Source organism: Dermochelys coriacea, chromosome 4 (genome assembly GCF_009764565.3).
Source record: "Dermochelys coriacea isolate rDerCor1 chromosome 4, rDerCor1.pri.v4, whole genome shotgun sequence".
NCBI lineage: Eukaryota > Metazoa > Chordata > Testudines > Dermochelyidae > Dermochelys > Dermochelys coriacea.
In genome coordinates, this window is record NC_050071.1 from 128538546 (window position 1) to 128566378 (window position 27833).

The 27833-nt window shown below is 43.3% G+C and overlaps 2 protein-coding genes across 9 annotated transcripts in view; one reads left to right on the plus strand and one right to left on the minus strand.

The window, feature by feature from the left end:
- The window catches only part of TACC3 (transforming acidic coiled-coil containing protein 3), a 34847-nt gene extending 24551 nt beyond the window's left edge, over positions 1-10296 (minus strand). For 2 of the 7 annotated variants that reach the window (XM_043512646.1, XM_038398355.2), the window contains exons 1-3: positions 10158-10296; positions 544-706; positions 265-410 (exon numbers count right to left, since the gene is read on the minus strand). In XM_043512646.1, coding sequence (XP_043368581.1) covers positions 265-410; positions 544-705 — 308 coding nt within the window. In that variant the 5' untranslated portion in view covers position 706; positions 10158-10296. Of the gene's footprint in view, positions 1-264; positions 411-543; positions 707-4549; positions 4741-9777; positions 9911-10157 lie in introns of those variants that run through there. The other 5 variants (XM_038398359.2, XM_038398356.2, XM_038398354.2 and 2 more) reach the window with 4 other exon arrangements.
- On the plus strand, positions 9600-25957 carry TMEM129 (transmembrane protein 129, E3 ubiquitin ligase). Of its 2 annotated transcripts, XM_038398361.2 has the most exons (4): positions 10070-10326; positions 13583-14057; positions 21226-21385; positions 22939-25957. In XM_038398361.2, the coding sequence occupies exons 1-4, from the start codon at positions 10122-10124 to the stop codon at positions 23185-23187; spliced, it is 1089 nt and encodes a 362-aa protein (XP_038254289.1). In that variant the 5' UTR covers positions 10070-10121; the 3' UTR covers positions 23188-25957. The 2 variants fall into 2 exon arrangements, with proteins under 2 accessions (XP_043368585.1, XP_038254289.1); XM_043512650.1 differs by lacking the exon at positions 13583-14057 and having other exon boundaries at positions 9600-10326.
- Positions 25958-27833: the final 1876 nt, after the last annotated feature.

Sequence of the window (27833 nt, forward strand, 5' to 3'; positions counted from 1 at the left end):
GTACTGCTTATTACTAGGGTATTTTTGCTCCAGCTATGTAGGCTCCCCATATCATTTTTAATTGCAGCACCAGATTGCTTTACTTGTATAATTTAGAACTTGCTGACAAGTATGAAAATGTCAGAGTTGATTATGCAGACAAATTTCTAATGGGAGATAGTCATCCTCAACATATATTGCATTCACAAACCAGTCACTCTTAATAGCTTTAATTTGCAAGCCTTAATAGCCTTAATTTGCAAGAACATTGAGAGTATTACTCACGCAGCACTGCTGGATTCAGACAGATGAAGGTCTCCTAGAACTTCAGTACAATCGTCTAGTGTGAAAGTAGTATCAAGTTTGTTTTCCATACTAGGACTCAGGATTCTGAGAGTCTGAGGATCCCTCATAGGAGTTTGAAAAGTTACCTTTGAGGTGAAAAAAAAAGTAGTTTCTGATTGAATATTTTTAAGCCCCCAACAAAACATACATGATTTTTTCTCTTAAGAGTGAGGTCCTGAAAGCGTGAGAAGGAAGAGGCTAACATAAATGCAACCATACCTTCATAGCTTTTGCTACACTTTTTGGTGGCAGATTTTCTTTCTGTGATGGACGAAGGATAGAAGGTCTCCCTGTGGTCTCTGGTGGCGGGAAAAGGAAGGAACAGCTTTCTGCTGTTAGATCATCACTGATGTTTTCGCCATTTAAAATGTGCAGACTCATTCTAGAAAATGAACACATTTACATTCCCACAATGGGAATGAGAGGGTGTGGTCAGACAGCTGTGCTTTCAGATAACTGACACTTAACAGTCAGCCTGTCATGCTAGTGAAGGAATCATAGAATATCAGGGTTGGAAGGGACCTCAGGAGATCATCTAGTCCAACCTGCTGCTCAAAGCGGGCACAATCCCCAATTTTTGCCCCAGATCCCTAAATGGCCCCCTCAAGGATTGAACTCACAACCCTGGGTTTAGCAGGCCAATGCTTAAACCACTGAGCTATCCCTCCCCCCTAAGACTGAAACAGCCCCAGAACTGAGTTTTTACAACTATTCTAAACCCTTATGCAAGTTAATGTATTACAATACATTGAAAAAGCAGATACATACAATATTACATCAGCAACTCTGCTTTTAAACACAACATGGTCAAAACAGTTCTCTTCTCTTCCCTTCCCTCACTCAAACCTGACAGGTATGTGCAGTCATCATGATATTCAAGCTATGCATAGCCACAGTTTTTGCAGGGGAAACAGAATGCCTGCAAAATTTCTACATTTTAATTTATAATGCATCAGGATTAAGCTTCCAGAATCTCCTTATTTGAACAGAGCTTTTAATAGTCAATGTTCTGAAATGGTACAGAGGACATATAAGCATAATATGCATTTCCTCCCACTTTCTCAGGATGTCAGTTATTCATCCCCCTCAAATATAAATTGTGACTCAACAGTTCAAGCAGACATAATAAGGCACGTAGAACCATAGGGTCCTGTTTACATAAATATTGTGTATAACATTTTACCATGAGAACCAGAAAAGTTTTATAGGGAATATAATTTTTCCATGCACCGTTGACATTAAAGGAGCCTATACACAGCTCATCAGACTTTGTAAGCTGATTTGTTTTATGAGTGATCTAGGGGAGCACAATTAATAGTATGCTTACTTTTCAGAGTAGCAGCCGTGTTAGTCTGTATTCGCAAAAAGAAAAAGGAGTACTTGTAGCACATTAGAGACTAAGGTGCCACAAGCACTCCTTTTCTTTTTACTTTTCAGTGGGTTTTATATCAAGGACAAAAGATAGAGAAGTTTAGAGCACAGTGAAAGCAAGTATTCAAAAAATTATTATAAAAATCCTAATGTTTTTGATTCTGGCACTGGACTCAAACTCTGACGATTTCTGACACTCTTTTCATTTGTCTGTCTTTTTGTGGGTATGATTGTGATAATAATTACAGATGCCTAGTATTACTCTTGAATGTTTAAGAGCTATCTATGAGGGTTTTTTAAAAATGGACAGGGTACGCAAGAAAGTTTAGCAGGATTTAAAGCACATCTGTTATTCTTTTTAGTCCTCATCTTGTTTTAAAGGGACAGTGTCAACCGAAACTTTGCCCCCAAATTACAGCTCTAAGAATCTTCAAGGGAAGTTAACCTCACTGCTTTTTGTCCAAGCAAAAAAGGGTGGGAGAGGGAAGGGGTTAGCATGCATGCAAACCTGTGAGCAGCAGCGAACTGAATTTTTAGAGTTGTAGTTGTAATAGTCACTGTAGTAGTCAGTGAATAAAATAGAAAGTTTAAGATAAGATTTAAGTTGACAGCATCCTTTTAATACCAGATCTCTTTACACAACAAGGACCATTTAGAAACTTGTTTACTTATTCAATTTACCTGCCTTTGCTCATGCTGGAAAAGTTAATAAAAGACCACTAAAAAGACATATGGATGTGCACAATAGGGATCCAGCATCAAGTTAAAGATACTATATATACACACACCACATATCTAGATTTCCATACATTAGCAACCATTTCTACATTCTGAAACAAAGTCATTATAAATACTTGATATCTGAAGTAGCGTTGCAGAGAGTAGACTACTTTAATGTAAGATTTGATTGAGAACACAAGTTAGTTTTCACAGCAATTAACTATAACTTGATCTATTTGCATAAATATTAATATACCATGAGATACAACTGCATAAGAATTGTCATGTGTAAATGTGATTTAGTATGTGAAAGCCATCACCGAGTTTTCCGTCTTATAAATATATAAATCTCAACAATTTAACATTTAATTGCTTTAGGTTTTAGTGAAGGATATAATTAAGTGCATTGGTGCCAAACTGTCAATATCGTTAGATAAAACAGTCAACTCAAGTTTCTCAGACCAAGTGCTGTGTATGCCTCAGAATGCACAAAACCTGAAATTAGAAGATACGCAGCTAAAACTGTTTAGTAATAGTTCATTTTGGCATATATGTCAAACTTTAAGATCATGGCAACAGCATACCCAAATACTGATATGGCTGTGCATACTTAAAGTTTGCATTGAATATTCAGCGTAGAGAGAAGAGACTAGCGTGGAGCATTATGAATAATGACTTCAGTTCTTCAGCAGAACACAGGACATGAAGAACAGGTAGCTTCAGTGCTTTGCATGGCCAGTGTTCTATACTGGCATGTGCACGTTGTCTATGTTCAGTTTATAGAACTGTGGTTCTCAACCCATGGACCACTTGGGGCCCAATCAGCACACAGCTACAGCCCATATGACATCCTCGGGGCCATACAGGTAGTATATATTGTGTGGACGGGGTCCACATAACACATAGGGAGCTGGATATGCAGCCCACAATGGTAAATAGGTTGAGAATAACAGTCATAGAATAACATGGATATTTAAAAAAGAAAAGGAGTACTTGTGGCACCTTAGAGACTAACAAATTTATTTGAGCATAAGCTTTCGTGAGCTACAGCTCACTTCTTCGGAAAGATACCTTGGGCACATGTGTAAAACATACCACATTTTTTAAAAACTACATTTTATTTTTTTGCAATATTTAGCTCTTAGATTTAGCACTCAATAAGAGCATAGTCATTAGGAGGACCATAGCAATGTTTAAAAAAAAAAAAAAAAACACAAAAAAAAAAAAAAAAAAACAGTATTTAAGTTAGTAGCAAATGTAAACGAAAAAAAATCAATTTTTATTTACAACTAGAAGACACGATTGCCAGGCTGATTTTACTCAGACTTCCCAACCACAAAAAAGCCATCCTGTTTAGTAAGTTACAGCCCCACAGGCAAGTCTGCGAAAGTAACACACAACTCAGAGGAACGGTCATAGGGTGACACAGCCTCATCAAAAAGAAATGTGGCACCTTAGAGACTAACAAATTTATTTGAGCATAAGCTTTCGTGAGCTGCAGCTCACTTCATCGGATGCTACTCTGAAACAGGCTCATCAGGGAGCAGAGGAAATCCTGGTCATGCTACTGCCAAGTCAGCTGATGATTAAACCCCCTGCCCCGGTAACGCATTTCACGGGAACAAAAGATGGCCTTTTCCTGGTGAATCACCAAGACATTGGGTTACCAGTAATGGAGCAGCGACTCCCACACCGAGTAGCCGCAGAAGTGGCCACTGAGCGGCAACAATGGGGAAGGGAGAACAGCCTAGAGAGGTCTCAGAGCAGCAGCCGGGTTCGTCTGTATCCGCAAAAAGAACCGGAGGACTTGTGGCACCTCAGAGACTAACGAATCTATTTGGGCCGAAGCTTTCGTGGGCTACAGCTCACTTCCTGGGATTGGACCGGAGAGAGGGAGAAGAGGGGGCGACAGGAGATGGGGAGGCTTAGAGGCCGACAGACGGACGGCCGCCCCCCGCAGTGTCGTCAGGACACCTTCACCCTAGCCTCAGCACACGAGCCAAATCCACCCTGCCCAGGGAGCCCCATTAGTCCCCCCCACCGCAGACTCCCTCAACGGCGAACCCACAAACCTCTCCCCGCCCCGCCGCCTCCCCGCCAGCTTCCCCGCAGCGGGGGGGGGAGGGGCTGCTACCTGCCGGCGACTTCCAGGCCTGAGGCCCTGCCTGTGCGCTGGGCTGCCCGGCTGTCGCCCCTCTTCGCCCCGCAGCCGCTCTCCCCGTCACCGGCAAGCAACCCGCCGACCCCGCTCGCCGCGGCCCCCGCCTCAGGATTTCAAATGTCAACGTTAGCTCGACTCTGCCAATGACAGGCCAGGAGCCAATCAAGTCAGAGGTGACCTCGGTATGAACAGACCAATCAGAGAGGGGGCTGGAGGACGGGCACCCAGCCAATAAAAGCTCCCCAGAACTAAGCGGTGCTGCGTGGGGCATGCTGGGAAATGTAGTTTTCAGGGATGAGGGTGTAACACGAGAACCTTTTCATCTTGCTCCCGCTAGCTAAGCATCAAATTCTCCCCGCTGGCTTCAGGGGGCTCAGAATCAGGGGCTGATGTTGGTGAGCTCAGGAAAGCTAAGGAGAGATCTCAATATATTCTGCTTCAAATAAATGTTTCTTACAAGGAACATGCTGTAATATTTACTAATAAAGAGCATAGGTCACTAAAACAGTCCCACAACTGTCTTTTACAACAAAATTTAATGAAAAAAAATAACAACAAAATTTAACCTGGGCAAATAATTACTTTAATCCTACACAAATATTATTTAAAAATCTTACTGCAATATAAATATTGCAATTATGTATTTCAAGTCCCAGTGCTGCAAGGATTCTTATGCTCACATGGGCACAAATGCCATAATAAGTTGTAGGTGGATAACGACACTTGCATCAATCTCACGTCAGGATTCATTACCTGGACATGCATAGGACTTTGTGTGAGCAAGGGGTCTGCACAAGTGGGTCCCTTTTGCAGGATAAGGACCTTTGGTATTTATAAAGCACCAAGCCAATGCTACAAAAAAACTTATTTCTGAAAAATGTAAATGTTAACAACGACATAAAACATTGCTCTGGAAATAACTGAATAAAATACTTTTGAAATGACTAACGTAAGGCCCAATCCTGCAATTCTTACTCACATGAATCTCACAGTCAACCTGTGACCCTCAATGCCATAGGATGTAGTGAAGGCTAAAAGTAACTGGGTTCAAAAAAGCATTAGATAAATTCATGGAGCATAGGTCCATCAATGGCTATTAGCCAAGATGGTCAGGGAGGCAACCCCATGCTCCGGGTGTCCCTAAAGCACCAACTGCCAGAAGATAGGACTGGACTCAAAACTGTTCTGTTCATTCCCTCTGAAGCATCTGGTGCTGGCCACTGTCAGAAGAAAAAAGAAAAGGAGTACTTGTGGCACCTTAGAGACTAACAAATTTATTAGAGCATAAGTTTTCTCACTTTGAAGTGAGCTGTAGCTCACGAAAGCTTATGCTCTAATAAATTTGTTAGTCTCTAAGGTGCCACAAGTACTCCTTTTCTTTTTACCTCTTACCTTGTACCTGTTGATTTGATCAAAACATCTCTGTCCATCAGTCTGTCATCCTGATCTTATCTTTAAGAAGGGTCAGTGGTCCCTGTATCATCTTTGGGGAGTGTGTTTACACCATATCTTGGTATCGGGGTGTTCTGGCACAATCCTTCTAGAATGTGCTTATGCAAGTGTCTAGCACTTCTTAGGAATGTTTGAATTTCTACCATATCATCCCTGTTCTTGCCAAGTTCATGTATTGAACAGTGAACCTGCAAGTAGGCCTCTAAGGTGCCACAAGTACTCCTTTTCTTTTTGCGAATACAGACTAACACGGCTGCTACTCTGAAACCTGTCAGAAGAAAGGATCCTGGGCCAGATGGACCATTGGTCTGACCCAGCAGGACTGTTCTTATGAATAACCCCTACTTGTGTGAATAATCCGGACATGCAAGCTATCACTTTAAAAGTGTGTGTGGAGGGAGGAAGTTCCAGGTCCACTTGCAGGCTAGGTACCTTAGTCATCTGGGATGGGGAGCAGTACCATAGTCAGTCTGAAAAGAACAAGGGGAAGGTGAGTTGTGCCTCTCTGTCTTAGGGAACAGCTTTGTCTCTCTTTGGTTCTTGTGTGTTATCATTCTGAATTATAAGAAATAAAGTAGTGTTAAGTTGCAACCTTCTAGCAAGCGGACTTTACTTGTTTATCTAACTTCTCTGTGTTTATGCCATGAACCACTTTGCAAAGGGGGAAATTTTACAAAAATTAAGCTTAGTGATCACAAGGCCACATAAGGACATGGGATGAAATTACAAGGCAAGGTTCTGAATTTGAAGCCTCAACTGGATTTTTATATGGTGTATTGGTGGAAGCTATGAAAACACCTAGACCTCAATTCTGGAATGAACTCTTCACAGGTGGACTTCTGCACTTCATGAAGCACCATTGACGTCAGACAGGCATAAGAGTCCGCCCATGCAGAATTCAGTGCAGGATCAGGTCTCTATTTAACAGTCAGAAGTCAAGAGGCTTATAGAAGGCTGAGCTCCACACCTAGGTCTCTGTTCTGTAAAGAGAAAAGGAGGACTTGTGGCACCTTAGAGACTAACAAATTTATTTGAGAATAAGCTTTCGTGAGCTACAGCTCACTTCATCGGATGCATTCGGTGGAAAATACAGTGGGGAGATTTATATACACAAGAACATGAAACAATGGGTGTTACCATACACACTGTAACCAGAGTGATCACTTAAGGTGAGCTATTACCAGCAGGAGAGCAGAGGATGGGGGGGACCTTTTGTAGTGATAATCAAGGTGGGCCATTTCCAGCAGTTGACAAGAACATCTGAGGAACAGCGGGGCGGGGAGGGGAATAAACATGGGGGAAATAGTTTTAATTTGTGTAATGACCCATCCACTCCCAGTCTTTATTCAAGCCTAAGTCGTGCTGAAAATTGTGGAAAAGCAGCATCACTTGCCCCATAACCTCAGCCGTGCAGAACACAATGCCATCCACAGCCTCAGAAACAACTCTGACATCATAATCAAAAAGGCTGACAAAGGAGGTGCTATCATCATCATGAATAGGTCGGAATATGAACAAGAGCTGCTAGGCAGCTCTCCAACACCACTTTCTACAAGCCATTACCCTCTGATCCCACTGAGGGTTACCAAAAGAAACTACAGCATTTGCTCAAGAAACTTCCTGAAAAAGAACAAGAACAAATCCGCACAGACACAGCCCTGGAATCCCGACCAGGGGTATTCTATCTGCTACCCTGTTCTGTAAAGGTTTCAGAGTGGTAGCCATGTTAGTCTGTATCAGCAAAAACAACAAGGAGTCCTTGTGTCACCTTAGAGACTAACAAATGTATTTGGGCACAAGCTTTCATGGGCTAAAACTCACTTCATCAGATGCATGGAGTGGAAAATACAGTAGAGTGGTATAAATACACAGCATATGAAAAGGGATCCCTGTAAAGGGATCCACATAGGCAATCAAAACCACATACAGTTCTATTGACTTAATCCTCACATTCAGCCCCCCTGATTGTTGCAGTGCTTTTTTCCGCCTGCTCAGATAAACCAATTGTCTCTCCTTGTTGTATTCTGTACTTCTAAGGCCCCCTGTACTTCTAAGGTCCAGATCATCAAAGATATTTAGGCACCTAACTCCCATTTATTTCAATGGGAGTTAGGCACCTAAATACTGTTGAGGTTCTGCACCTAATATCCTCAAGAATAAACCCACAAAGGGAAAATTTACCCTACCCGGCCTCCCCTGTTTATTTATTTATTGTTGAGCCTGCTAATCTATCCCACCTGCTAAAACTGTTCTTAGTTTCTCTCAGTGAGACTTCTTCTGTCAGAAAGGCTACTTCACATCCTATATTAGACAGAGTAACAGCTGCCACATAGTAAAACGCATACAAATTCAGTTTAATTTCAGTATATTTTTCTAGGCACAACAAAGTCATTCAAGACAAGTGTTGCCAAAGTGTAAAAAGGACCAAGAATTCTCGTCACTTAGGGCTCCACAGTGTATTTGATACCCTGTACCCATTTGGGAGGAGTTTATTATTATTTATTTAATGGCAGATTACAACACTGAATTATGCTCTTTCTGTTATACATCTGGAGTTATGCAGTTTTTCTCTGTTTTTTAATAGAAAGTGTTAATGATTATTATGAAGTGCAGACAGTGCACTTTGATGCTGTAGAAGAAAAAAAGACTTATTCCTTCTGATGTTATTAGTTACGATTGCATTACAATAGTACCCAAAGGGTCTTGGCCTCACTTGGCTTGGCAATGTACAAACACATATTAAGAGACAGTCCCTGCTCACAATCTAAGTAGACAGACAACACAAACACACCAAGAGGCCCAGAGGAAGGTTTGTTCACTCATGGGCCCCAGTCCTACAGATTTCAGAGTAGCAGCCGTGTTAGTCTGTATTCGCAAAAAAGAAAGGGAGTACTTGTGGCACCTTAGAGACTAATACACCTGTATGAAATTCCAATGCCTTCCCAGGGACTCTATCTGCACATTAATAGTTAGCTGGTTTAGAATTTAGAGTAGCCCTTACCATTTTTAGCTCAGCCCGTAAAATACTAAAATTAAAAGTGGCCTAACTCTCAGATTTCAGAGTAGCAGCTGTGTTAGTCTGTATTCGCAAAAAGAAAAGGAGTACTTGTGGCACCTGAGAGACTCACAAATTTATTTGAGCAAAAGCTTTCGTGAGCTACAGCTCACTGCATCCGATGAAAGCTCACGAAAGCTTATCCTCAAATAAATTTGTGAGTCGCTCAGGTGCCACAACTACTCCTTTTCTAATCCTCAGAGGTGCTGAGCACTCAAAGCTCCCATTTAAGTCAGTGGGAGCTAGCAATGGTGGGCACCTCTAGATCTGGTTGCCTAAAGTTAGGTGCCCAAGTTGGAAAGACCAGGGGAATCCGTATCAGGATCGATCCCCTGCGGCCAGTCCCTTGTCGAGCCCCTGGGACCAGAGCTCCTGCTGTTGGCTTCTCAGCAGAGGAAAAAAGAAAAGGAGTACTTGTGGCACCTTAGAGACTAACAAATTTATTAGCGCATAAGCTTTCGTGAGCTACAGCTCCCTTCATCGGATGCATTCAGCGGAGGAACTGACTCAGCCCCAGGCTAGTAGGGAATTACAACAGCCCCCCGGGCAGTAACCGGGGCACGCAGGACAACCCCCCCCCCCCGGGGTGAAATGGCCACGGCCCTTTGTGAAAAATCAAGGGACCGATCGTCGTGACGTTTTTTCCGATGCAAAGCCCAGCAGCCCCGCTGCTTGTGGGGAGCACTTCGGCTACCTGGCTCCGGAGCCGGTTACGTGTTCAAGGCTCGCGTCGCGGGGGCTGGGACCCGGACAGCCGCACCCGAAAGCCGAGCTGGCGTTGGCGGCGGGCCGGGAAGGCTGCTCGCGGCCCGGGGACAGGCCCACAAGCCGCCGGGGCCTCTCCGTGCTTTGCCGCCCGCAGGACGGTCCCGCGCCGGCTCCGCTGGGGGCTGGTCTCCCCGCTGGGCGGAGGCCGCGCCGGGGATCGCCGCCTTCTGTCTCGCCGCACAACTTCCTCTGCCCCGGGGGCCGGGGCCGGGGCCGGGGCCGGGCGCGGGCGGACTCGGAGCCGCGTGTGGAGCGGGCCGGGCCGGGGCCATGGACAGCCCCGCCGTGACCTTCACGCTGGCCTACCTGGTGTTCGCCGTCTGCTTCGTGTTCACCCCCAACGAGTTCCGCTCGGCCGGGCTCACCGTGCAGAACCTGCTGGCCGGCTGGCTGGGCAGCGAGGACGCGGCCTTCGTCCACTACCACCTGCGGAGGAGCACGGGCACCATGCTGGCCCACGGCCTGCTGCCGCTCGGTGAGGGGGGCTGGGGGAAGCAGCTGCGGGGAAGGGCTGGGGGCAGAGGGGCCGGGGGGAAGGGGGGGCTGTGGGGAAGGGCTGGGGGCAGAGGGGCCGGGGGGAAGGGGGGCTGTGGGGAAGGGCTGGGGCAGAGTGGCCGGGGGGGAAGGGGGGGCTGTGGGGAAGGGCTGGGGGCAGAGTGGCCGGGGGGGAAGGAGGGGCTGTGGGGAAGGGCTGGGGGCAGAGGGGCCGGGGGGAAGGGGGGCTGTGGGGAAGGGCTGGGGCAGAGTGGCCGGGGGGAAGGGGGGGCTGTGGGAAGGGCTGGGGGCAGAGTGGCCGGGGGGGAAGGAGGGGCTGTGGGGAAGGGCTGGGGCAGAGTGGCCGGGGGGGAAGGGGGGCTGTGGGGAAGGGCTGGGGGCAGAGTGGCAAGGGGGGAAGGGGGGCTGTGGGGAAGGGCTGGGGGCAGAGTGGCCGGGGGGGGGAAGGGGGGCTGTGGGGAAGGGTTGGGGGCAGAGTGGCCGGGGGAGCTGTGGGGAAGGGTTGGGGGCAGAGTGGCCGGGGGGCTGTGGGGAAAGGCTGGGGGCAGAGTGGCCGGGGGGCTGTCGGGAAGGGCTGGGGCAGAGTGGCCGGGGGGGAAGGGGGGCTGTGGGGAAGGGCTGGGGCAGAGTGGCCGGGGGGGAAGGGGGGCTGTGGGGAAGGGCTGGGGCCAGAGTGGCCGGGGGGCTGTCGGGAAGGGCTGGGGCAGAGTGGCCGGGGGGAAGGAGGGGCTGTGGGGAAGGGCTGGGGCAGAGTGGCCGGGGGGGAAGGGGGGCTGTGGGGAAGGGCTGGGGGCAGAGTGGCCGGGGGGGAAAGGGGGGGCTGTGGGGAAGGGCTGGGGGCAGAGTGGCCGGGGGGGAAAGGGGGGGCTGTGGGGAAGGGCTGGGGGAAGAGTGGCCGGGGGGGAAAGGGGGGGCTGTGGGGAAGGGCTGGGGGCAGAGTGGCCGGGGGGGAAAGGGGGGGCTGTGGGGAAGGGCTGGGGGCAGAGTGGCCGGGGGGGAAGGGGGGGCTGTGGGGAAGGGCTGGGGGCAGAGTGGCCGGGGGGAAGGGGGGGCTGTGGGGAAGGGCTGGGGGCAGAGTGGCTGGGGGGAAGGGGGGGCTGGGGGGAAGGGCTGGGGGCAGAGTGGCCGGGGGGGAAGGGGGGGCTGTGGGGAAGGGCTGGGGACAGAGGGGAAGGGGGGGCTGTGGGGAAGGGCTGGGGCCAGAGTGGCCGGGGGGGAAAGGGGGGGCTGTGGGGAAGGGTTGGGGGCAGAGTGGCCGGGGGAGCTGTGGGGAAGGGTTGGGGGCAGAGTGGCCGGGGGGCTGTGGGGAAGGGCTGGGTTCAGAGTGGCCGGGGGGGAAGGAGGGGCTGTGGGGAAGGGCTGGAGCCAGAGTGGCCGGGGGGAGGAACGGGAAGATGGTGGGGGAGAGTAGCCAAGGGGCTATAGGGGTGGGGGAGAGTAGCAGGGGGGCGGTTGGTGAAAGGAGGGGGAAAGTGGTGGGGGAGAGTAGCCAGGGGGAGGAGAAAAAGGGAGTGGGAAAGGATAGCGAGGGGGCTGTAGGAAAGGGTGGGAGGATGGGCAGGCAGGAGAACAGTTCGGGGGTTGGAAGAGATTAACCAAGGAACTATGGAGAATGGGGAGTATAGCTTGAGGAGAGGGGATGGAGGGAAATAGCCAGGGGGCTGTGGTGAAGGGGGTGGGGGGATAATACCTAGGTTGTGTGGTAAGAACTGAGGGGATGGAGAAGGAGGAAGAAGGTGACAGCAAATTAAAATAGGTATTTGTACAGTCTCTGCTGTCAGACTGTCCTGTTGCACCTTCAGTTAGCAGTGACTGTGCGGAAAGCTTGGACCCTGGTGTGTCATCATTTAGTCAATCTCCTGACAGTGTGGTTTCCCCTTCTCATCTCTTTCGCTTGCTGTGATTTGTATCCCCACTTCTTTACTGAATGTAGCCTTGTCTGCACTGAGTTTGAAATATTTGCTCTATTGTGTCCCCTTGACATGGGTATGGCTGTGTGAGCTGAAGGAAGGCAAGAACCAGATCTTGAAGGTTGAGGGATTGTCTATGGCTTCAGTGTCTTTACATGCTTCTGTCTCTTTAGCAAATCCACAAACACATCTGAAGTACTTGTGAGGTAAAGCAGTTCCTTCATATGCATCAGAGCCTCATTAATTTGCACCAAAATAACAATGGTCTTGCTCTGCCTATGAGTGGAGATCTAATATCAGCTCTAGTGAGATCTGGTATTACTAAGAATTCATTGTTTTATAAAAATTCACTATTAGAATATTTACTCAGACATTACAGAATATTATAAATAAAACAAAACTACATGTCAATGAAAAAATACTATAAATTATAGCACCTTTTAACTGACTGATCATCAGATTCTGCAAATTATGAAGTAATCAAAAATGGGTTTCCCAGCAAATGGTGCAAATAGCGAGGTTCTGCTTGGGGCATTAGATGTGAACGCTTAGAGCCGCTATTGAGGGTGGCCCCTAGGGAGCATGTTGTAGGGAGGTAAAATTCTGTGTAAACAGAAAATAAAGACAGTCTTGCATTCACCCCAACCATGGTTCCCTGTATATCTAAACCACTCTAATAAAGCAGTGTAAGTGAACATATATAATACTTGAGCTGTAGTGTTAAACAAAGTAATCCATTGTGGGAGGAGAAATCTTGTAATTTCATACTTGTGAGTTACATCTGCATGTGAATTGTGAAACTGAACCAATCAGCTGAACCACTGTCCCTCTGTCTGTTGTTGTCATCAGAAGACCTGCTCTGGCAGGATTAACTAACCCCAGAGAGGGAAGGAAGCAAGCACAGAAAGGCAGTACAGGGTGGTAGTGCAGTGCCATTTATTATAAAGTTTAAAAAAAAACCCAAACTGTGAAATTTTAAATAATGGGGTTAATTCTATCTCTGGGACCTGCATATTATATACATACCACTTTACTTTTATTCTCGGTAACTCCCAGTTGGCTATGTTTGACTATATGTTATATAGGGATATGGGTTTATTTACTCAGCAAACTGTAATGACCTTCCTGTCTAACTGTATAACTTACGTAAAAATAAATGTCTTCTAAAGACTCAGGCTAGGAAAGTTGGAATTGAACCCTAAAAAAAAACAAAAAAAACAAGTTACCCAGAGTTGAGCACACCCGCCAGATGAACTATAAGATCAATTAGTGTGAATGTGTGTGTATATTCTATTGTCTTCTGAAAGCAAATATCTTTCTTTGCAGGTTATTACATTGGCATGTGCTTTGCAGCACCAGAGAAGCAGCTTTTCTATTTTTACCAGGCCTCAGAAAGCTGGAAAATATTCTTCTTGCTGGCTGTTCTTGCTCCAACAGTCACTGGCATCCTGGCATATTACTGGTCACGGAATGGCTGGGATAACCATCCTTTAGCTCGGACACTTGCCTTTCATGCTCTTCCACAGTCTGGTTGGCGGGCAGTGGCTTCTTCCATCAATACAGAATTCAGGAGGATTGACAAGTTTGCTACTGGAGCACCGGGAGCAAGGGTGATTGTTACGGACACCTGGGTGATTAAAGTGACCACTTACAGTTTACATGTTGCCCAACAGCAGGACATTCATATGACAGTGACAGATTCCAGACAACACGAACTGTCACCTGATTCAAACGTGCCTGTGCAGTTCCTCACCATCCGTGTTGCCAGTATTAATCCCTATGTGAAAGCTTTTGATATCCGGTAAAACAAGTTAACCTTGAAATGTTATGCCGTGTATAGTATATGCCATTTGATGATGGATAGGGAAGTGCATGTGTCATATCTGCTGCTGCTGTGACAGATCCCAAAACTTTTAGGGTGTTGACACCTCCTCTTCACTGCCGACAGAGAAAGTTGTGTCTAGCCCTGTCACGGTGCAGGGAAAAATGCTGTTCAGGGAGATTGCTACTCTGTAAGGCAATGAGGGCATATTGGCCAATCAGAGGAACAAGTTACTCATTCCCAGAGCAGGTTAAAGAGGGAGAGCAAAGCCACTAGAAGAACTATGGGTGAGGGATGGGGGAGAAGAGGGAACAAGGGAAAATCTCCTGTCAAAATTGTGATAAAAATCTAGCAAAATTAGCCATGATTCATCCATGATTTCTCTCTTCCTTTGAGACATACATACCCTTACGAACTGTGGTTGTGTTTTCACAGTGACATATTGCAAACAAGCCTAATTTAAAGAGAAGTGGACAAGTAGTTTTGACCCCAAATTTCACCTTATTTAAATTTAAAATCCTGCTAGTTTCCATATAAGGAGAGAATAATAAGACTGGAACTTTTCAGCTTGGAAAATAAATGACTAAGGGGGGGATGTAATGGAAGCCTATAAAATCATAACTGGTGTGAAGTAAATAAGGAAGTGTTATTTTACTCCTCATAACACAAGAACTATGGGTCACCAAATGAAATCAATAGACAGCAGGCTTAAAACAAACAAAAGGAAGTATTTCTTCACATAACACGCAGTCAACCAGTGGAACTCCCAGCCAGAAGATGTTGTGAAGGTCAAGACACTAACAGGGTTCAAAACAGAACTAGAGAAGTTCATAGAGGATAAGTCCATCAATGGCTGTTAGCCAGGATGAACAGGGATGGTGTCCCTAGCCTCTGTTTGCCAAAAGCTGGGAAAGGGGGCAGGGCAGGGGATGGATCAGTTGATGACTATCTGATCTGTTCATTCCCTCTGGGGCACCTGGCATTGGCCACTGTCGGAAGACAGGATCCTGGGCTAGATGGACCATTGGTCTGACCCAGTATGGCCATTCTTATGTTCTTTGTGAATGTCCTCTGGATTGTAAATGCCTATTTTCTGTTTTCTATGTTGTTCCTCTCTATTGCTGTTTTTGTTTTTCAAGTCACTGTTTATGTAGGAGCTAGATGAACCTACAGTTCTGCAGCAAAATGTAGTTAACAAAGGCTATTTTTAGTGATGCTGAAATCCTTAGTAATGCTGTCTTACAAAGGAGTGAGTAAACAAACAAAGCCCTGTTGTTTGTTTTTATTCATGCTTCTAAAAGGATATTTAAAACTATATATTTGAAAAGGTAGCTGACAGTGTCCATTTGCATGGCTGAATCTGTAAGCTTCTAGTCTGTGGGACAGACTGTGGATATGACTGACAGACTAAATCGTAAATGTCAGAGGGCTCTGAAGTCTAAACTAGAATAGCAGATATATTCAGGCCTGATCTAAGATACTAATCCATCAATTTCAATGTATTATTTATTTACAGTGGCATCCGCCAGACACTGAAAACAGATGGTCCCTACTTCTAGGAGCTTAGTATAAGGACAGTTAAGTAGACAGATTTCAGAGTAGCAGCCGTGTTAGTCTGTATTCGCAAAAAGAAAAGGAGTACTTGTGGCACCTTAGAGACTAACAAATTTATTTGAGCATAAGATGTGAGCTGTAGCTCACGAAAGCTTATGCTCAAATAAATTTGTTAGTCGCTAAGGTGCCACAAGTACTCCTTTTCTTTTTAAGTAGACAGAGTTTAAGGAAAAGGCCACAGTAATGGACAACCTATATACAAATCAACTTGACTTACTGCATGACAGAGGTGTGTCTAAGAGAGATTTAAAAGTGGACCAGGCAGGATCCTTGCAGGATAGCTCAAGGAGGTCATAGGAAGCATGGAAGAAGGCACAAGGGTGATTGTGAAAAGCTGACAAAGCTGGAACATTTGCAGAACTGTGGAGATTGTGGGGGGAAGGGAGGAGCCCAATGCAATCCTTGACAAAGGTATAAGTAGGGAGGGTCAAATGTGTGTAGGAATTTGAAGGTGGTGACATAAAGATTATTCATTAGCTGATTATTTCAATTGTGTTTTAATGAGGCAATAGTAAAGTCACATCCACTGTTAAGAATCAGACACTTATCTTGGTTTCAGAGTAGCAGCCGTGTTAGTCTGTATTCGCAAAAAGAAAAGGAGTACTTGTGGCAAATTTTTCCACCAAATGCATCCGATGAAGTGAGCTGTAGCTCACGAAAGCTTATGCTCTAATAAATTTGTTAGTCTCTAAGGTGCCACAAGTACTCCTTTTCTTTTTACACTTATCTTGGTAATTTTTTCCAAAGAAATATCAGGGCCTTCCTTTTCCTAAATAAACTAGTACCAAGAATAGTTTTTGTAAAGTCAGAAAGTTCTTGTAATAAGAAAATGCAGAAATAGCAAACCTCCAGAGGTATAATGTAGATGTAACATAACTAAGTCATAATAGGGCATCGGACAACATTTCCCCTTCCCCCTGTGTGCAGTATAGGTACATACCCACAGACTGAGTTGCACCATTGTTAGCAACAGTGGAAAGTTTTTGTAAAAATTGACATCACACATATTCAACATGAGAACCTAGGACCTTCTGCCCTGAACACACAGGCCTCTACCGTTTGCACTGAAGGAATACCTCTACTTGCTATCAGCAATATTACCTTTAGCTATAATTCTTCATTTAGTAGTGCACTGGAGTAGCTCTCCAAAGGACTGTATCATGCCTTTCGCACATAGGTGATTGATTTTTTTTTTTTCAGTTTCTCTTACATATCTCTCCATTGACCCTCAGGCCCAGCCCCAGTTTCTACCATCTTGCAGCTGGCCAGCGGTTCTAAACAACACTTGGGCTTCCCTTTCTGTTCCTAGTATCCCACTTTTTGTGCTTCTTCAGCCACTGCAAGGCTTCCTGCATCTGTGTGCTGCTGAAGCTCTGTGCACCACTAGTTTGCTCTCCAGTACTTCACAATCCTGCTGCTCCAGTTAACCCCACTTCCTGCCCATTAAACCCTTCTCCCAGGTGCAGCTGATTCTCCTCCTGAGCTTTCAGAAAACATTGGGGGTTAGGGCATTTATCCACTCTGTAGTCTGCAGCCACCAGAAGGTAGCATCACAAACACTTGAGCAGATGTGATTCCATTCAGCCAAGGGCAGTGGTGACACACATTCTAGCCAGCACATTATGAATATGCATGTTATCCCAAGAATGTCTCATTTAAAGTATCTCCTAGGTGCAGTCCTCATGAACTTTTCCTTTTTTATTTTTTACAGACTCCTACATATTGTAACTTGAATGGAGTAATATTCAGTGTGATTGCAGCCCTACATTAAAATATAATAGAACTGTAGGGCTCCGTTAGTCCAGCCCCCTCTGCTGAGGCAGGATTAATTTTACCTTAGGTTAAATTACCAAATTATCAAAATGATTCTCAGTCTACTGAAGTTAAGATGTAGTCAAAACAAGATGTGTTGTTTTCAGATACATATGATCAGTGTGAAAGCTTAACTTGTAAAGGCTGAAAAGCTGATTACTAGAGACTACAGTATATGGCTGTAGACAAGAGTTTGATCTGTTAAATCAGCTTAGCCTTAGCCTTGAAAGATTTCTTTCTAGTAATGGATGAGTATTCTTTATCAGTTCTGGCTGTGACAGAACCAAACAACTAGTTGTGTCCCTGCCAACTGCACTTGCCAAATAGAAAAGGAGTACTTGTGGCACCTTAGAGACTAACCAATTTATTTGAGCATAAGCTTTCAAAGGTGCCACAAGTCCTCCTTTTCTTTTTGCAAATACAGATTAACACGGCTGCTACTCTGAAACTTGCCAAATAAGATCTTATCATGCTCCTGAAATACTCTCCCAATGAAGGGGGTTTGTGTTAGAGACATCTGTTTCCTAGAAAGACCCAGCAATAATTGCCTTTCACATCCTGATGTTTCCTTTGTGCCATCACTATTTAAAGCAAAATTGCTGTATCGCCATCCTGCCTCAAAATGGGGGAAGAGCAGGTTTAAAAAGGAAAATGACAGTTAAAGAACATGGGTAGCTCAGAGAATTGGCAATAGGATGAAGAGCCTTTACCTCTATGGCCTTGTCTATATTAGGACATTTTTTGCTACAGTTTCTTATTTTTGCTGCCGCAGGTTCAGTTCCACCAGTGATAGCACATATGAGAGCCCTACTATAGACGAGTTACCCTCTGCAACAGGTTTTATGCCCCATGTCGTGGTGACCTGTGCTGAGCAGTGCTTAAAACAATGGGGGCCATCAGGAGCCGTATCTTAACTAGCATTGCCGCTGTGGCTGCCACCTCCAGAGCTGAACTGGTGGTAGCAAGAGTGGGAAACTTTAGCAAAAATAACTGAATGTGGATCCGGTCAATGATGCTGGACAGTAGTGACACAGAGTTGTTACCATCTAATGGTTGTAGGTATAGCCTATGTGAAACATGAAAACTCAGTTGTGTTACCCATAATTCTTCATACAAAGCATTACAATGGTTGGCACTAATTAACATTCTTTATTTATTTATTTTAGGGCTATCAAGCAATTAAAAAAATAATCACAATTAATAATTGAACTGCTAATAACAGAATACCAATTATTTAAATATTTTTGGATGTTTTCCATATTTTCAAATATATTGATTTCAATTACAACACAGAATACAAATTGTACAGTGCTCACTTTATATTTATTTTTGATTACAAGTATTTGCACTGTAAAAAATAAAAGAAATAGTATTTTTCAGTTCACCCAATACAAATACTGTGGTGCAATCTTTTTACCATTAAAGTTGAACTTACAAATGTAGAATTATGTACAAAAAAAAGCATTCAAAAATAAAACAATGTAAAATTTTAGAGCTTGCAAGTCCACTCAGTCCTACTTCTTGTTCATCCAATCACTCAGACAAACACATTTGTATAAATTTGCAGGAGATAATGCTGCCTGCTTCTTGTTTACAATGTCATCTGAAAGTGAGAACAGGCATTCTCCTGGCACTGTTGTAGCCAGCGTCGCAAGATATTTACGTGCCAGATGCACATGCTTCAATCACCATTCCAGGTGACATGGGTCCATGTTGATGACAGGTTCTGCTTGATAACAATCCAAAGCCGTGCAGCCTGATGCATATTCATTTTCATTATTTAAATCAGATGCTACCAGCAGAAGGTTGATTTTCTTTTTTGGTGGTTCAGGTTCTGTAGTTTCCACATCGGAGTGGTGTTTTAAGATTTCTGAAAGCATGTTCCACACCCTGTCACTCTCAGAATTTGGAAGGCACTTCAGATTCTTAAACCTTGGGTCGAGTGCTGTAGCTATTTTTAGAAATCTGACATTGGTATCTTCTTTGCGTTTTGTCAGATCTGCAGTGAAAGTGTTCTGAACATGAACAACATGTGCTGGGTCATCCTCCGAGACTGCTATAACATTAAATATATGGCAGAATGCAGGTAAAACAGAGCAGGGGACATACAATTCTCCCCCAAGGAGTTCAGTCACAAATTTAATTAACACATTTTTTTAATGAGCGTCATCAGTGTGGAAGCATGTGCTCTGGAATGGTGGCCGAAGTATGAAGGAGCATGTTTAACATATCTGGCACGTAAATACAAAAGTGCCATGCAAACGCCTGTACTCGCTTTCTGGTGACGTAAATAAGAAGAGGGCAGCATTATCTCCTGTAAATATAAACAAACTTGTTTGTCTTAGCAATTGGCTGAACAAGAAGTAGGACTGAGTGGATTTGTAGGCTCTGAAGTTTTACATTGTTTTTTTGTTTTTGAGTGCAGTTATGTAACAAAAATCTACATTTGTAAGTTGCACTTTCATGACAAAGAGATTGCACTACAGTACTTGTATGAGGTGAATTGAAAAATACTATTTCTTTTGTTTATCATTTTTAAAATAATATAGACTTTGATTTCAATCAACACAGAATACAATATGTATTAAAATGTAGAAAAACATCCAAAATATTTAATACATTTCAATTGGTATTCTATTGTTTAACAGTGCGATTAAAACTGCGATTAATCGCGATTCATTTTTTTAATCGCGATTCTTTTTTTTAGTTAATCGCTGAATTAACTGCAATTAATTGACAGCCCTAATTTATTTATTTATATTGCACCTAGCTATGTGATATGTGCCTGACAGGAGCAATAACTAAATTAATATCTGCCCCAGAGAGCTTACAAACTAGAATTTAGACATGATGTAAATGAGTGAGTGCAAATGGGGCGGGGGAAGGACTGGACAAGGTAACATATGTAAATCCTGCAAAGATTCAGTAAGTTGGTTTCCACTTACTGGTGAACAAGGTTTATTTTGGTTTTATGTAATATTTTAATTCATCTCTTGTATTGCCCCTATTGACAGTCTTGGCAGAGAAGCCAAGGACTTGAATGGGCATGAAGTCCAAACTACCCTTTTGGCCCTAGTAGCCTTGCATCTCGGTCTGGTTGAGGCATGATGATGGTCAGTGTGAGAAGCACAAACTATCCAGGTTATATCTACCCTGTAGCTAAAGGGATGGCTTCACCCTTCAGGATTGTCAAACTAACCCCTTTCATGCATGCTTAAAACCAACATTTTCAGAAGTGGCTTCGGGGTTGTGGTGTCCCAATTTTTGGAACCCCAGCTTGACTGAACTTGGCCATGATTTTCCAAGGTGTCATACACCTGCAATTCCATCTGAAATCAGTGGCAGTGTTGGTGCATAGCATCTCTGAAGAAACAAGCCAAAGGTGTCTCAAGTTGGGCACTCAAGACGAGAAGCCAGTTTTGAAAATATAGTCCCTCATGAACCAACCACAGCAATTATAAAAAGAGTGAACGGGTTTAGGGTTTCAGGGTTTGTCTTGACCTGTGGAAAAGGAAAATAAAGTTTTTCCTTTTACTACCTATTAAAAAAAAAAAAGCCCATAGAGTATTTATTCTGACTAGATACCAGACTGCACCAAGCTACACAACTTTTCTAGGTATTCACTTCTTTGATGTTATGCTTCAAAGTAGCAAGCAAGATGAGTTTTCTCTTCTTATTTAAATGGATGATGAGGTGACATTCTGTTCCATCCTTTCTTTAGGTTGAACTCCTCAGAGTATGGGGAACTACGAGAGAAACTTCATGCTCCGATCCGTAATGCAGCTAACGTTGTGATCCATCAGAGCCTCAGTGACTTGTTTCTGGAAACCTTTACATTGCTGGTGGAAATTAATCAGACATACCCTGTTCCCAGCAATCAGGTAGGAGTTTCTAATCACTTGACGTTATAATAATTGTAGTTTCTGGCTTAGTCAATTCTATGATTACTGTGTTTGCATAGCAGTTATCTTACAGTTCAGTAAATATTTAGTAAAGTAAACCTGGCTGTTTTTTCTGGTGTTTGCTCCAAGAGAAGCCATTGATTGATTAAGTTTGGGGGATGATGGGAAATATCATAATAAGGAGTTTCATTTTAATGTAATGTCAACGCTAGGGTTTTACCTGGGGAATTTGGAAAAGATGGAGTTACATTTCCATGTGTTGTCTAGAGAGCTGGAGTCACAACTCCTATTAATAATTGAAATTGATGGGCATACCCTGTCTTGACAATTTGCCTTAGCTAGTCTCACACCTTACATCTTGTATTTCTGAAGAGCTAAGTTACTTTAGATCTGGGCCCAGATCCTTAAAGGTTTTTAAATACCCAATGTCCTTTGAAAACAATGGAAATTAAGTGCCTAAACATCTTTATGGATCTGGGCTATTATCCTTTAATGTATTGAAATGATTCCTAATCTGGATGTTATTTTCATTGTAAACAATATTTTGAATCTTTTCTTCAGTAATAATAAGGACCAAGTGTCAATGGAAACAAACCTTCAGGCTCAGAACCGTACAGCTATTGGGTTGAGAGAGAATCACTTTATTTCAGTCCTTTTAGCTTGTGATATCTTTAGGTGTAAAATATTTGTGCTTATGGGTTTTGGTTTGATACTAATTGATCCATAAGTAATGGTCTACGTTGAAAAAGAGAGATGATGATTTGGGGGTTAAAACACAGAAATGGGAATTGGGAGATCTAGGATATCTCCCTAGCTCTGAGACTGACTTTCTGAGTGACTCTAAGCAATGTACTCAATCCCTCTGTGTCTGAGCTTTCCCCCTCTGTAAAATGAAGATAATATCTTGCAGGGGAATTATGAGGCTAATTTGATTGTAAATACTACCTGGCACTTTTCATTTATAGAGTAAAGTGCTGTATAAAGTATGGTAAGTATGAGAAAGGCCATTTTACAGATGAACAAAGTGAGGCACTGACTAGTTAAGTGACTTGCCCAGGGCCACACTAATGATTGAAAAAGCTGAGAGTAGAACTCAGGTTAATCCTCCCAGTTTAATGCCCAATCTGCTGGACCACATAAATGCTTTGAGGGTCTGGACTGGAAAGCTCAATGTCGATGCAAATTATTAATATTAATAAAACCATTAAAAACTGTTCTTCCAGCCTGCACCTTCCCAAGGGGACTGCAGGTGCACACCCAACATGACTAACTGTGGATAAATGCCCAGATAGTCTGTCCTTTTCAGTTATACAAAATTTGCTGGAAAACTCCCAGAGGGTGAAATCCTGGCTGTCTTGAAAAACACCCATTAACTTCATTGGAATCAGGATATCACCCAATATATCTTCCTTCCTTTTGGGAGAAGGAGAATACATAACAAACATTACATTTCAAGTACCTTCGTAAATGTTGTTGAAGAGCAATAATTTGCTATACGGTTATGCTTTTTTACCCTTTTTCTCTTTCTATAGGAGCTGGAGCCCTGTATAGGGTGTATGCAGACGAATGCAAACATCAAGCTTGTTAAAAATTGCCAAGAGCCAAACGAAGGAGAATGCCAGCAATGCTACTGTCGTCCTATGTGGTGCCTGACTTGCATGGGGAAATGGTTTGCCAGCCGGCAGGATCAGCAGCACCCAGAGACCTGGCTATCAAGCCAAGTGCCTTGTCCAACCTGCCGAGCGAAGTTTTGCATTTTAGATGTTTGCATAATACAATGAATAATATCTTGGTACAATTTACCTTTTGAAACCTGAATGTATTCACAGCAGGGTTGGATGCAAGCCCCATTAGATTTGTTTCTTGCTCCTCTGCTTTTGAAGAGGTAAAAGCTCTGGAGTTTTCTTCCTCAAAGCCCTGAAAATGGCAACCCAGCATTTTCTTTTCATTTTCTTCCCCCTCCTCAAAATGAGTTCTCCGTTTTTATTCACTAACAACATAATTAAAATTTTAGATTGTTGAGTTTTGGGGTTTTTTTTGCTTTTCATTTCCAAACTCTTGGATGCACTTTAAACCAATAAGAGTGGCCCATTTGCTTCCCTTATATCATAGGTGAAATCCTGGTAAACTAGCTATATCTTAAGTGCTATTCTAGTTACAGGATTAAGCCTAGGTGTTTAATGATTCTTTAGCTAAGGGCTAATTTTCCTTTATAATAAGATGTACTAAGCAAGTTGCTATTGCTAAGGATAGTTGGCTCAAATTGCAACCTACCTTTCTTCATCTTGAATCCATTTGTAAAGTCTATTTTAATTTTTGTGGACTTTCCTCAAAATGTCTCAGTGCTGTGTTTTTTCTTTCCACCAAAACAGGCCCACAAATCAACTGCTATAGAGATCTTGGAAATTACACTGTAACTTCTGCAGGGAGTTTAGCACAAAGAAGAATAGAAAATAGTTTGTTTCCAGATATATTTAGTATACAAGGAAGGTCATTCAAAAAGGGTTGTTAATTTAGTTCCTTAACCTGAAGTGCTGTTGGTACTGTGTAGAGCATCTTATAGCTTGAGCTATTTTTTCCCTGTTTGGAGTCTCAGCACTCTCCAGCTAATGCTAATGTTAAGCATGACGTATCCATATTTGGATGGAGAGCAGCAATCCTCTCAATTATCTGAATAATCCAAAAGAATGTTCGGCTGCATCAAAACCTGCAGCTTTTTCCTAGGCAACTGCTTTTCCAAATGAATGGGGTGTCAGGGCTAGATAAGGACTATAGCCGTGCTGACTGTTTCAGGTATAGACAGTGTGGGTTAGACAACACAGTGGTAAAAATGCCTGTGCCTGTGCTTTCCTATACGACAGCTTCCACAATGGAGCTGCACCAGTGCAGAAAAGCAGAGAGATTTTCCTGGTGCAGACAAGACCGTAGTACTAGCGCGTCAACCTGTGTGGCCTTGTCTACTCTGGCACTTTCCTTAAAATCTCCTACGGATGCAACTCCACAAGGGGTAGGTAGTAGCAGTGGGAGTATAGACAAGGTGCTAGTGGTTGCCAGCATTTGAATCACTGTAGGTTATGTAGGACCACTTTGAGCAAAAGTAGATGGCGTAGTGTAAAAAATGATAGCAGCCACTCTACACTCGAGCTCCCACCATTGGTAATAATTATGCTTTGAAGAATTAGATTTTTATTGGTAAATGTCAGGAAACGTTGATTTCACCAGACATGCACAAACTGATGAAAAAATATTTCCGGCAATAGTAACTGAAATTTATAGATAGGCAAAGTGAGAAAAATGCTGCTTGAGAACTTATTAGAGTTCTCAATGTGTATAAAGCGGGTTGTAATGCTGGCTTAGCGGAGCAGAAGCAGGGATGCCATTTAGGTAGCTTTAACTTTTTGAATCTCAACATCTACTGTCATTAAATAATTATTGTCTGGACCACCACTACCCTCTTCTCACCCCCCATCCACCCCTAACAATTTCCTGCAAAGGTGAAAATTTAAATAAATACAAATCTAAAAAAATGCTTAAAAATAAACCTCTGTATTATCTGCCAAAATTATTTAAAAAAAAATAGTCAGTTTTGCCAAGCATAGTAGTAATACAAGCAATGAGCTGCAACAGCGGGAGATTTCATTTAAACTTTGGTGTAGCCACAGCCTGTGTGGTGCATAGACACAAGCCAGGCATGTCAAGAACTGGTTACAAATATGGTTAAAACTTGTATTGTGGACCGGGTTTAAGGACACTTAGAAATGACATATAGGCCTCTTTTTTGTTTTAATATTTATATATATAAACTGCCAGATTACTTGTATTTGGAGAAAATACTCACTTGAGCGTGCTGTTAGGCATGCACTCTTTACTATGAAATACTGGTGACTCTTTATACTATATATTAATTAATAATGATGATTTTCCTGGGTTTCATATCTCAGCTGTTTCAGATTGTATGGAATGGAAACTTGACACGGAGGCTGGCCATGTGGATCTGAATCTCTTTGATAAAAACTGACATCAGTTTTTTTTATTTGACCAGAATCCAATTGAATTCCTTAGCTTCAGGCTTGTGCTAAGTCTGAAAAAAAAAAAAATCAAGACACTAATCATTTAAAATACGTGATGCATGCTCAAGTGAGTATGAGTTTGTGGGAAGGTTATTTTGAAGTGACATTTACAGTATTCTTTCAGCCTACATCACACAGTCTTAGTGGGATGAATTCTGCCCTCAGATAGATGCGTGCATTTCCCCTCTGTAATAATTTTTGCAAATAAAGATAATTTAGTATTTATTTCAGTCAAGTTTGCTTAACACAATGGTAAGGAGGTGTGGTCTTTGATGGAGTAGGTGCAGCAGGGAAATGGGTAGTCTGACCGTGGCTTTCTCACTGACAGTCACTCAATTTCTATGTCTGTTTTCCCACTTGGAATAATAATCTTCTACTGGAGAGGTGTTATGAAGCTTAATTCATAAGGAAGTTGAGATCCTTGGATGAAAAGCACTATAGAATTGCAGAGTATTTTTTTAATAAAGTAAAAATAAGATGATTGCCAGTATGTCTTTTTAATACGAGCTTTCCTATCTGAGCAGCTTGCCCAGTAGATTCACTGTATATTTCTTTTTTTTAACTATAAAAAGCCTCTCTTTGAGGTGACTGGAAGTTTTAATTTCAGTGGATCTTTGTGTCATAAGAATAGAGCTTAGTAACACTTTATAATATTGTAGTATACCAAATGCACTAATACATATAAATGTAAAATATTCTTGCATCTTTTAAGGGTAGTGCTGTATCTTCAGAAGTATAGTGTTTCTCAAATACGGCCACATGTGGTTACCAGCATGTTTTCCTGTGGCCATGACAGCCTCCTGGGTAGAGATGGGGGAGGGGTCAAACAGAAGCGCATCCCTGCAGTGTCCAGATGCTCCAGGGGAGGGCTTCAGCCTCCCTTTTTCCCCCTTTAGCTGCAGGACTGCAGAGGTGGGCTTCAGCCCCCTCCCCTGGTTCAGCCAGAAGTGGGCTTCAGCCCCTCCTTGAGCCCTGGAGCTCTGACAGTGGGCTCCATGCTTCAGCCCCTCCCCCTGCCAATCTTCAGCTGAGCGGCTCTGGGCTTCATTCTCCCCTGCCGGCTGGTGAGGCTTCAGGCCCCCTTCGACCCTCCCTCGGCTCCAGCCATAGGGCTCCCGCTCTGGGCTTCAGCCCAGGGCAATGGGGCTTCAGCAGTGCCGGACTTACCAGGCACTGTGATCAGGAGGCATGGAGTGGGATGAGCCTGGGGTGTGAGGTCCAGGGGAGCAGGGGGGTGATTGGGAGCGGGGGAGGGATCCATGGGGGGCTGGGGATGGCAGCAGGGGCTGAGACACCAAAATACAACTGCACATTGTTTTTATTATTTAGTCTGCAAGGGGGAAAAAACCCTACATAAATAAATTACAATGATTTGGACATGCATATGTGCTTATTTATTTGTTTTTCCTAAAGTTAATTAAGTATTTTAGGAAAATTTTGTCAGACCAGCCACCAGTAAGAGTTGGTGGCAACACTCTGAGGCCATCAAAAAATTTGTTGTGAGATCCTCTGTCTTAGAAGACTCACTAATATTTACTAAATAAAGTGGTTTTTGTAATGTCATGAATACTAATTGACATAAATTCCTAAAGCCAACAACATCTGAAGTTTAGATTGTTTGAATGAGTCCAACATGCCTCTAAGTTCTGCAAACATCTTACTGGATGTGTTAGACAAGAGAACCGAGTGTTTTCAAACCTCAATGAGCTTTACTTTTAGAGCTAGTAGAAAATGAACAATGAGCCAATGGCCTCTTACTACACAACCCCCCCTAACTTTTTAATTGACTTGCATAATTTAATGGAGACTAAGTGATATAGTGTCAAAATGGACATCCATTTTTGTGGCTTCATCAGGTCGATGGTCTGAGAAGTATATGGTAAAATAAGGTCCTTTTTCTCTCTTCCACGGAAAGTAATAAACTTGCATTGAAGAATTGCTTTAAAACCGTGTTCCATCCACCCAGTCCCGTTAACGTGTAACAATAAGAGCAATATTTAGAACAGTTCTTCTCACTGTTCATCTTTAAAAATAGCCAAACTCATTTTGTAAAATAAAATATTTATAGAATAATAATTTCCTGGAGACAGAGTTAAGGTGGAAATCCTAAAAAGTGTGTGTGCACTTCTACATTCCCTTGTACATACACAATATCAGTACAGTAGGCATTGTATATTTGCGTGCAAATCCCCAGTTTCCATGCACAGTAGTGTTGGGCATGCATTTCTGAAAATTCAGGCATTAGTTACACTAGTTTGTGCCACTGCCATAGTGTGACTATTTAATGTCTAGAAACTTGTTAGACATTAAAAGCTGTGTAGTGTAGACATAGCCTTAGAATGGTATTTCCCTAGAGG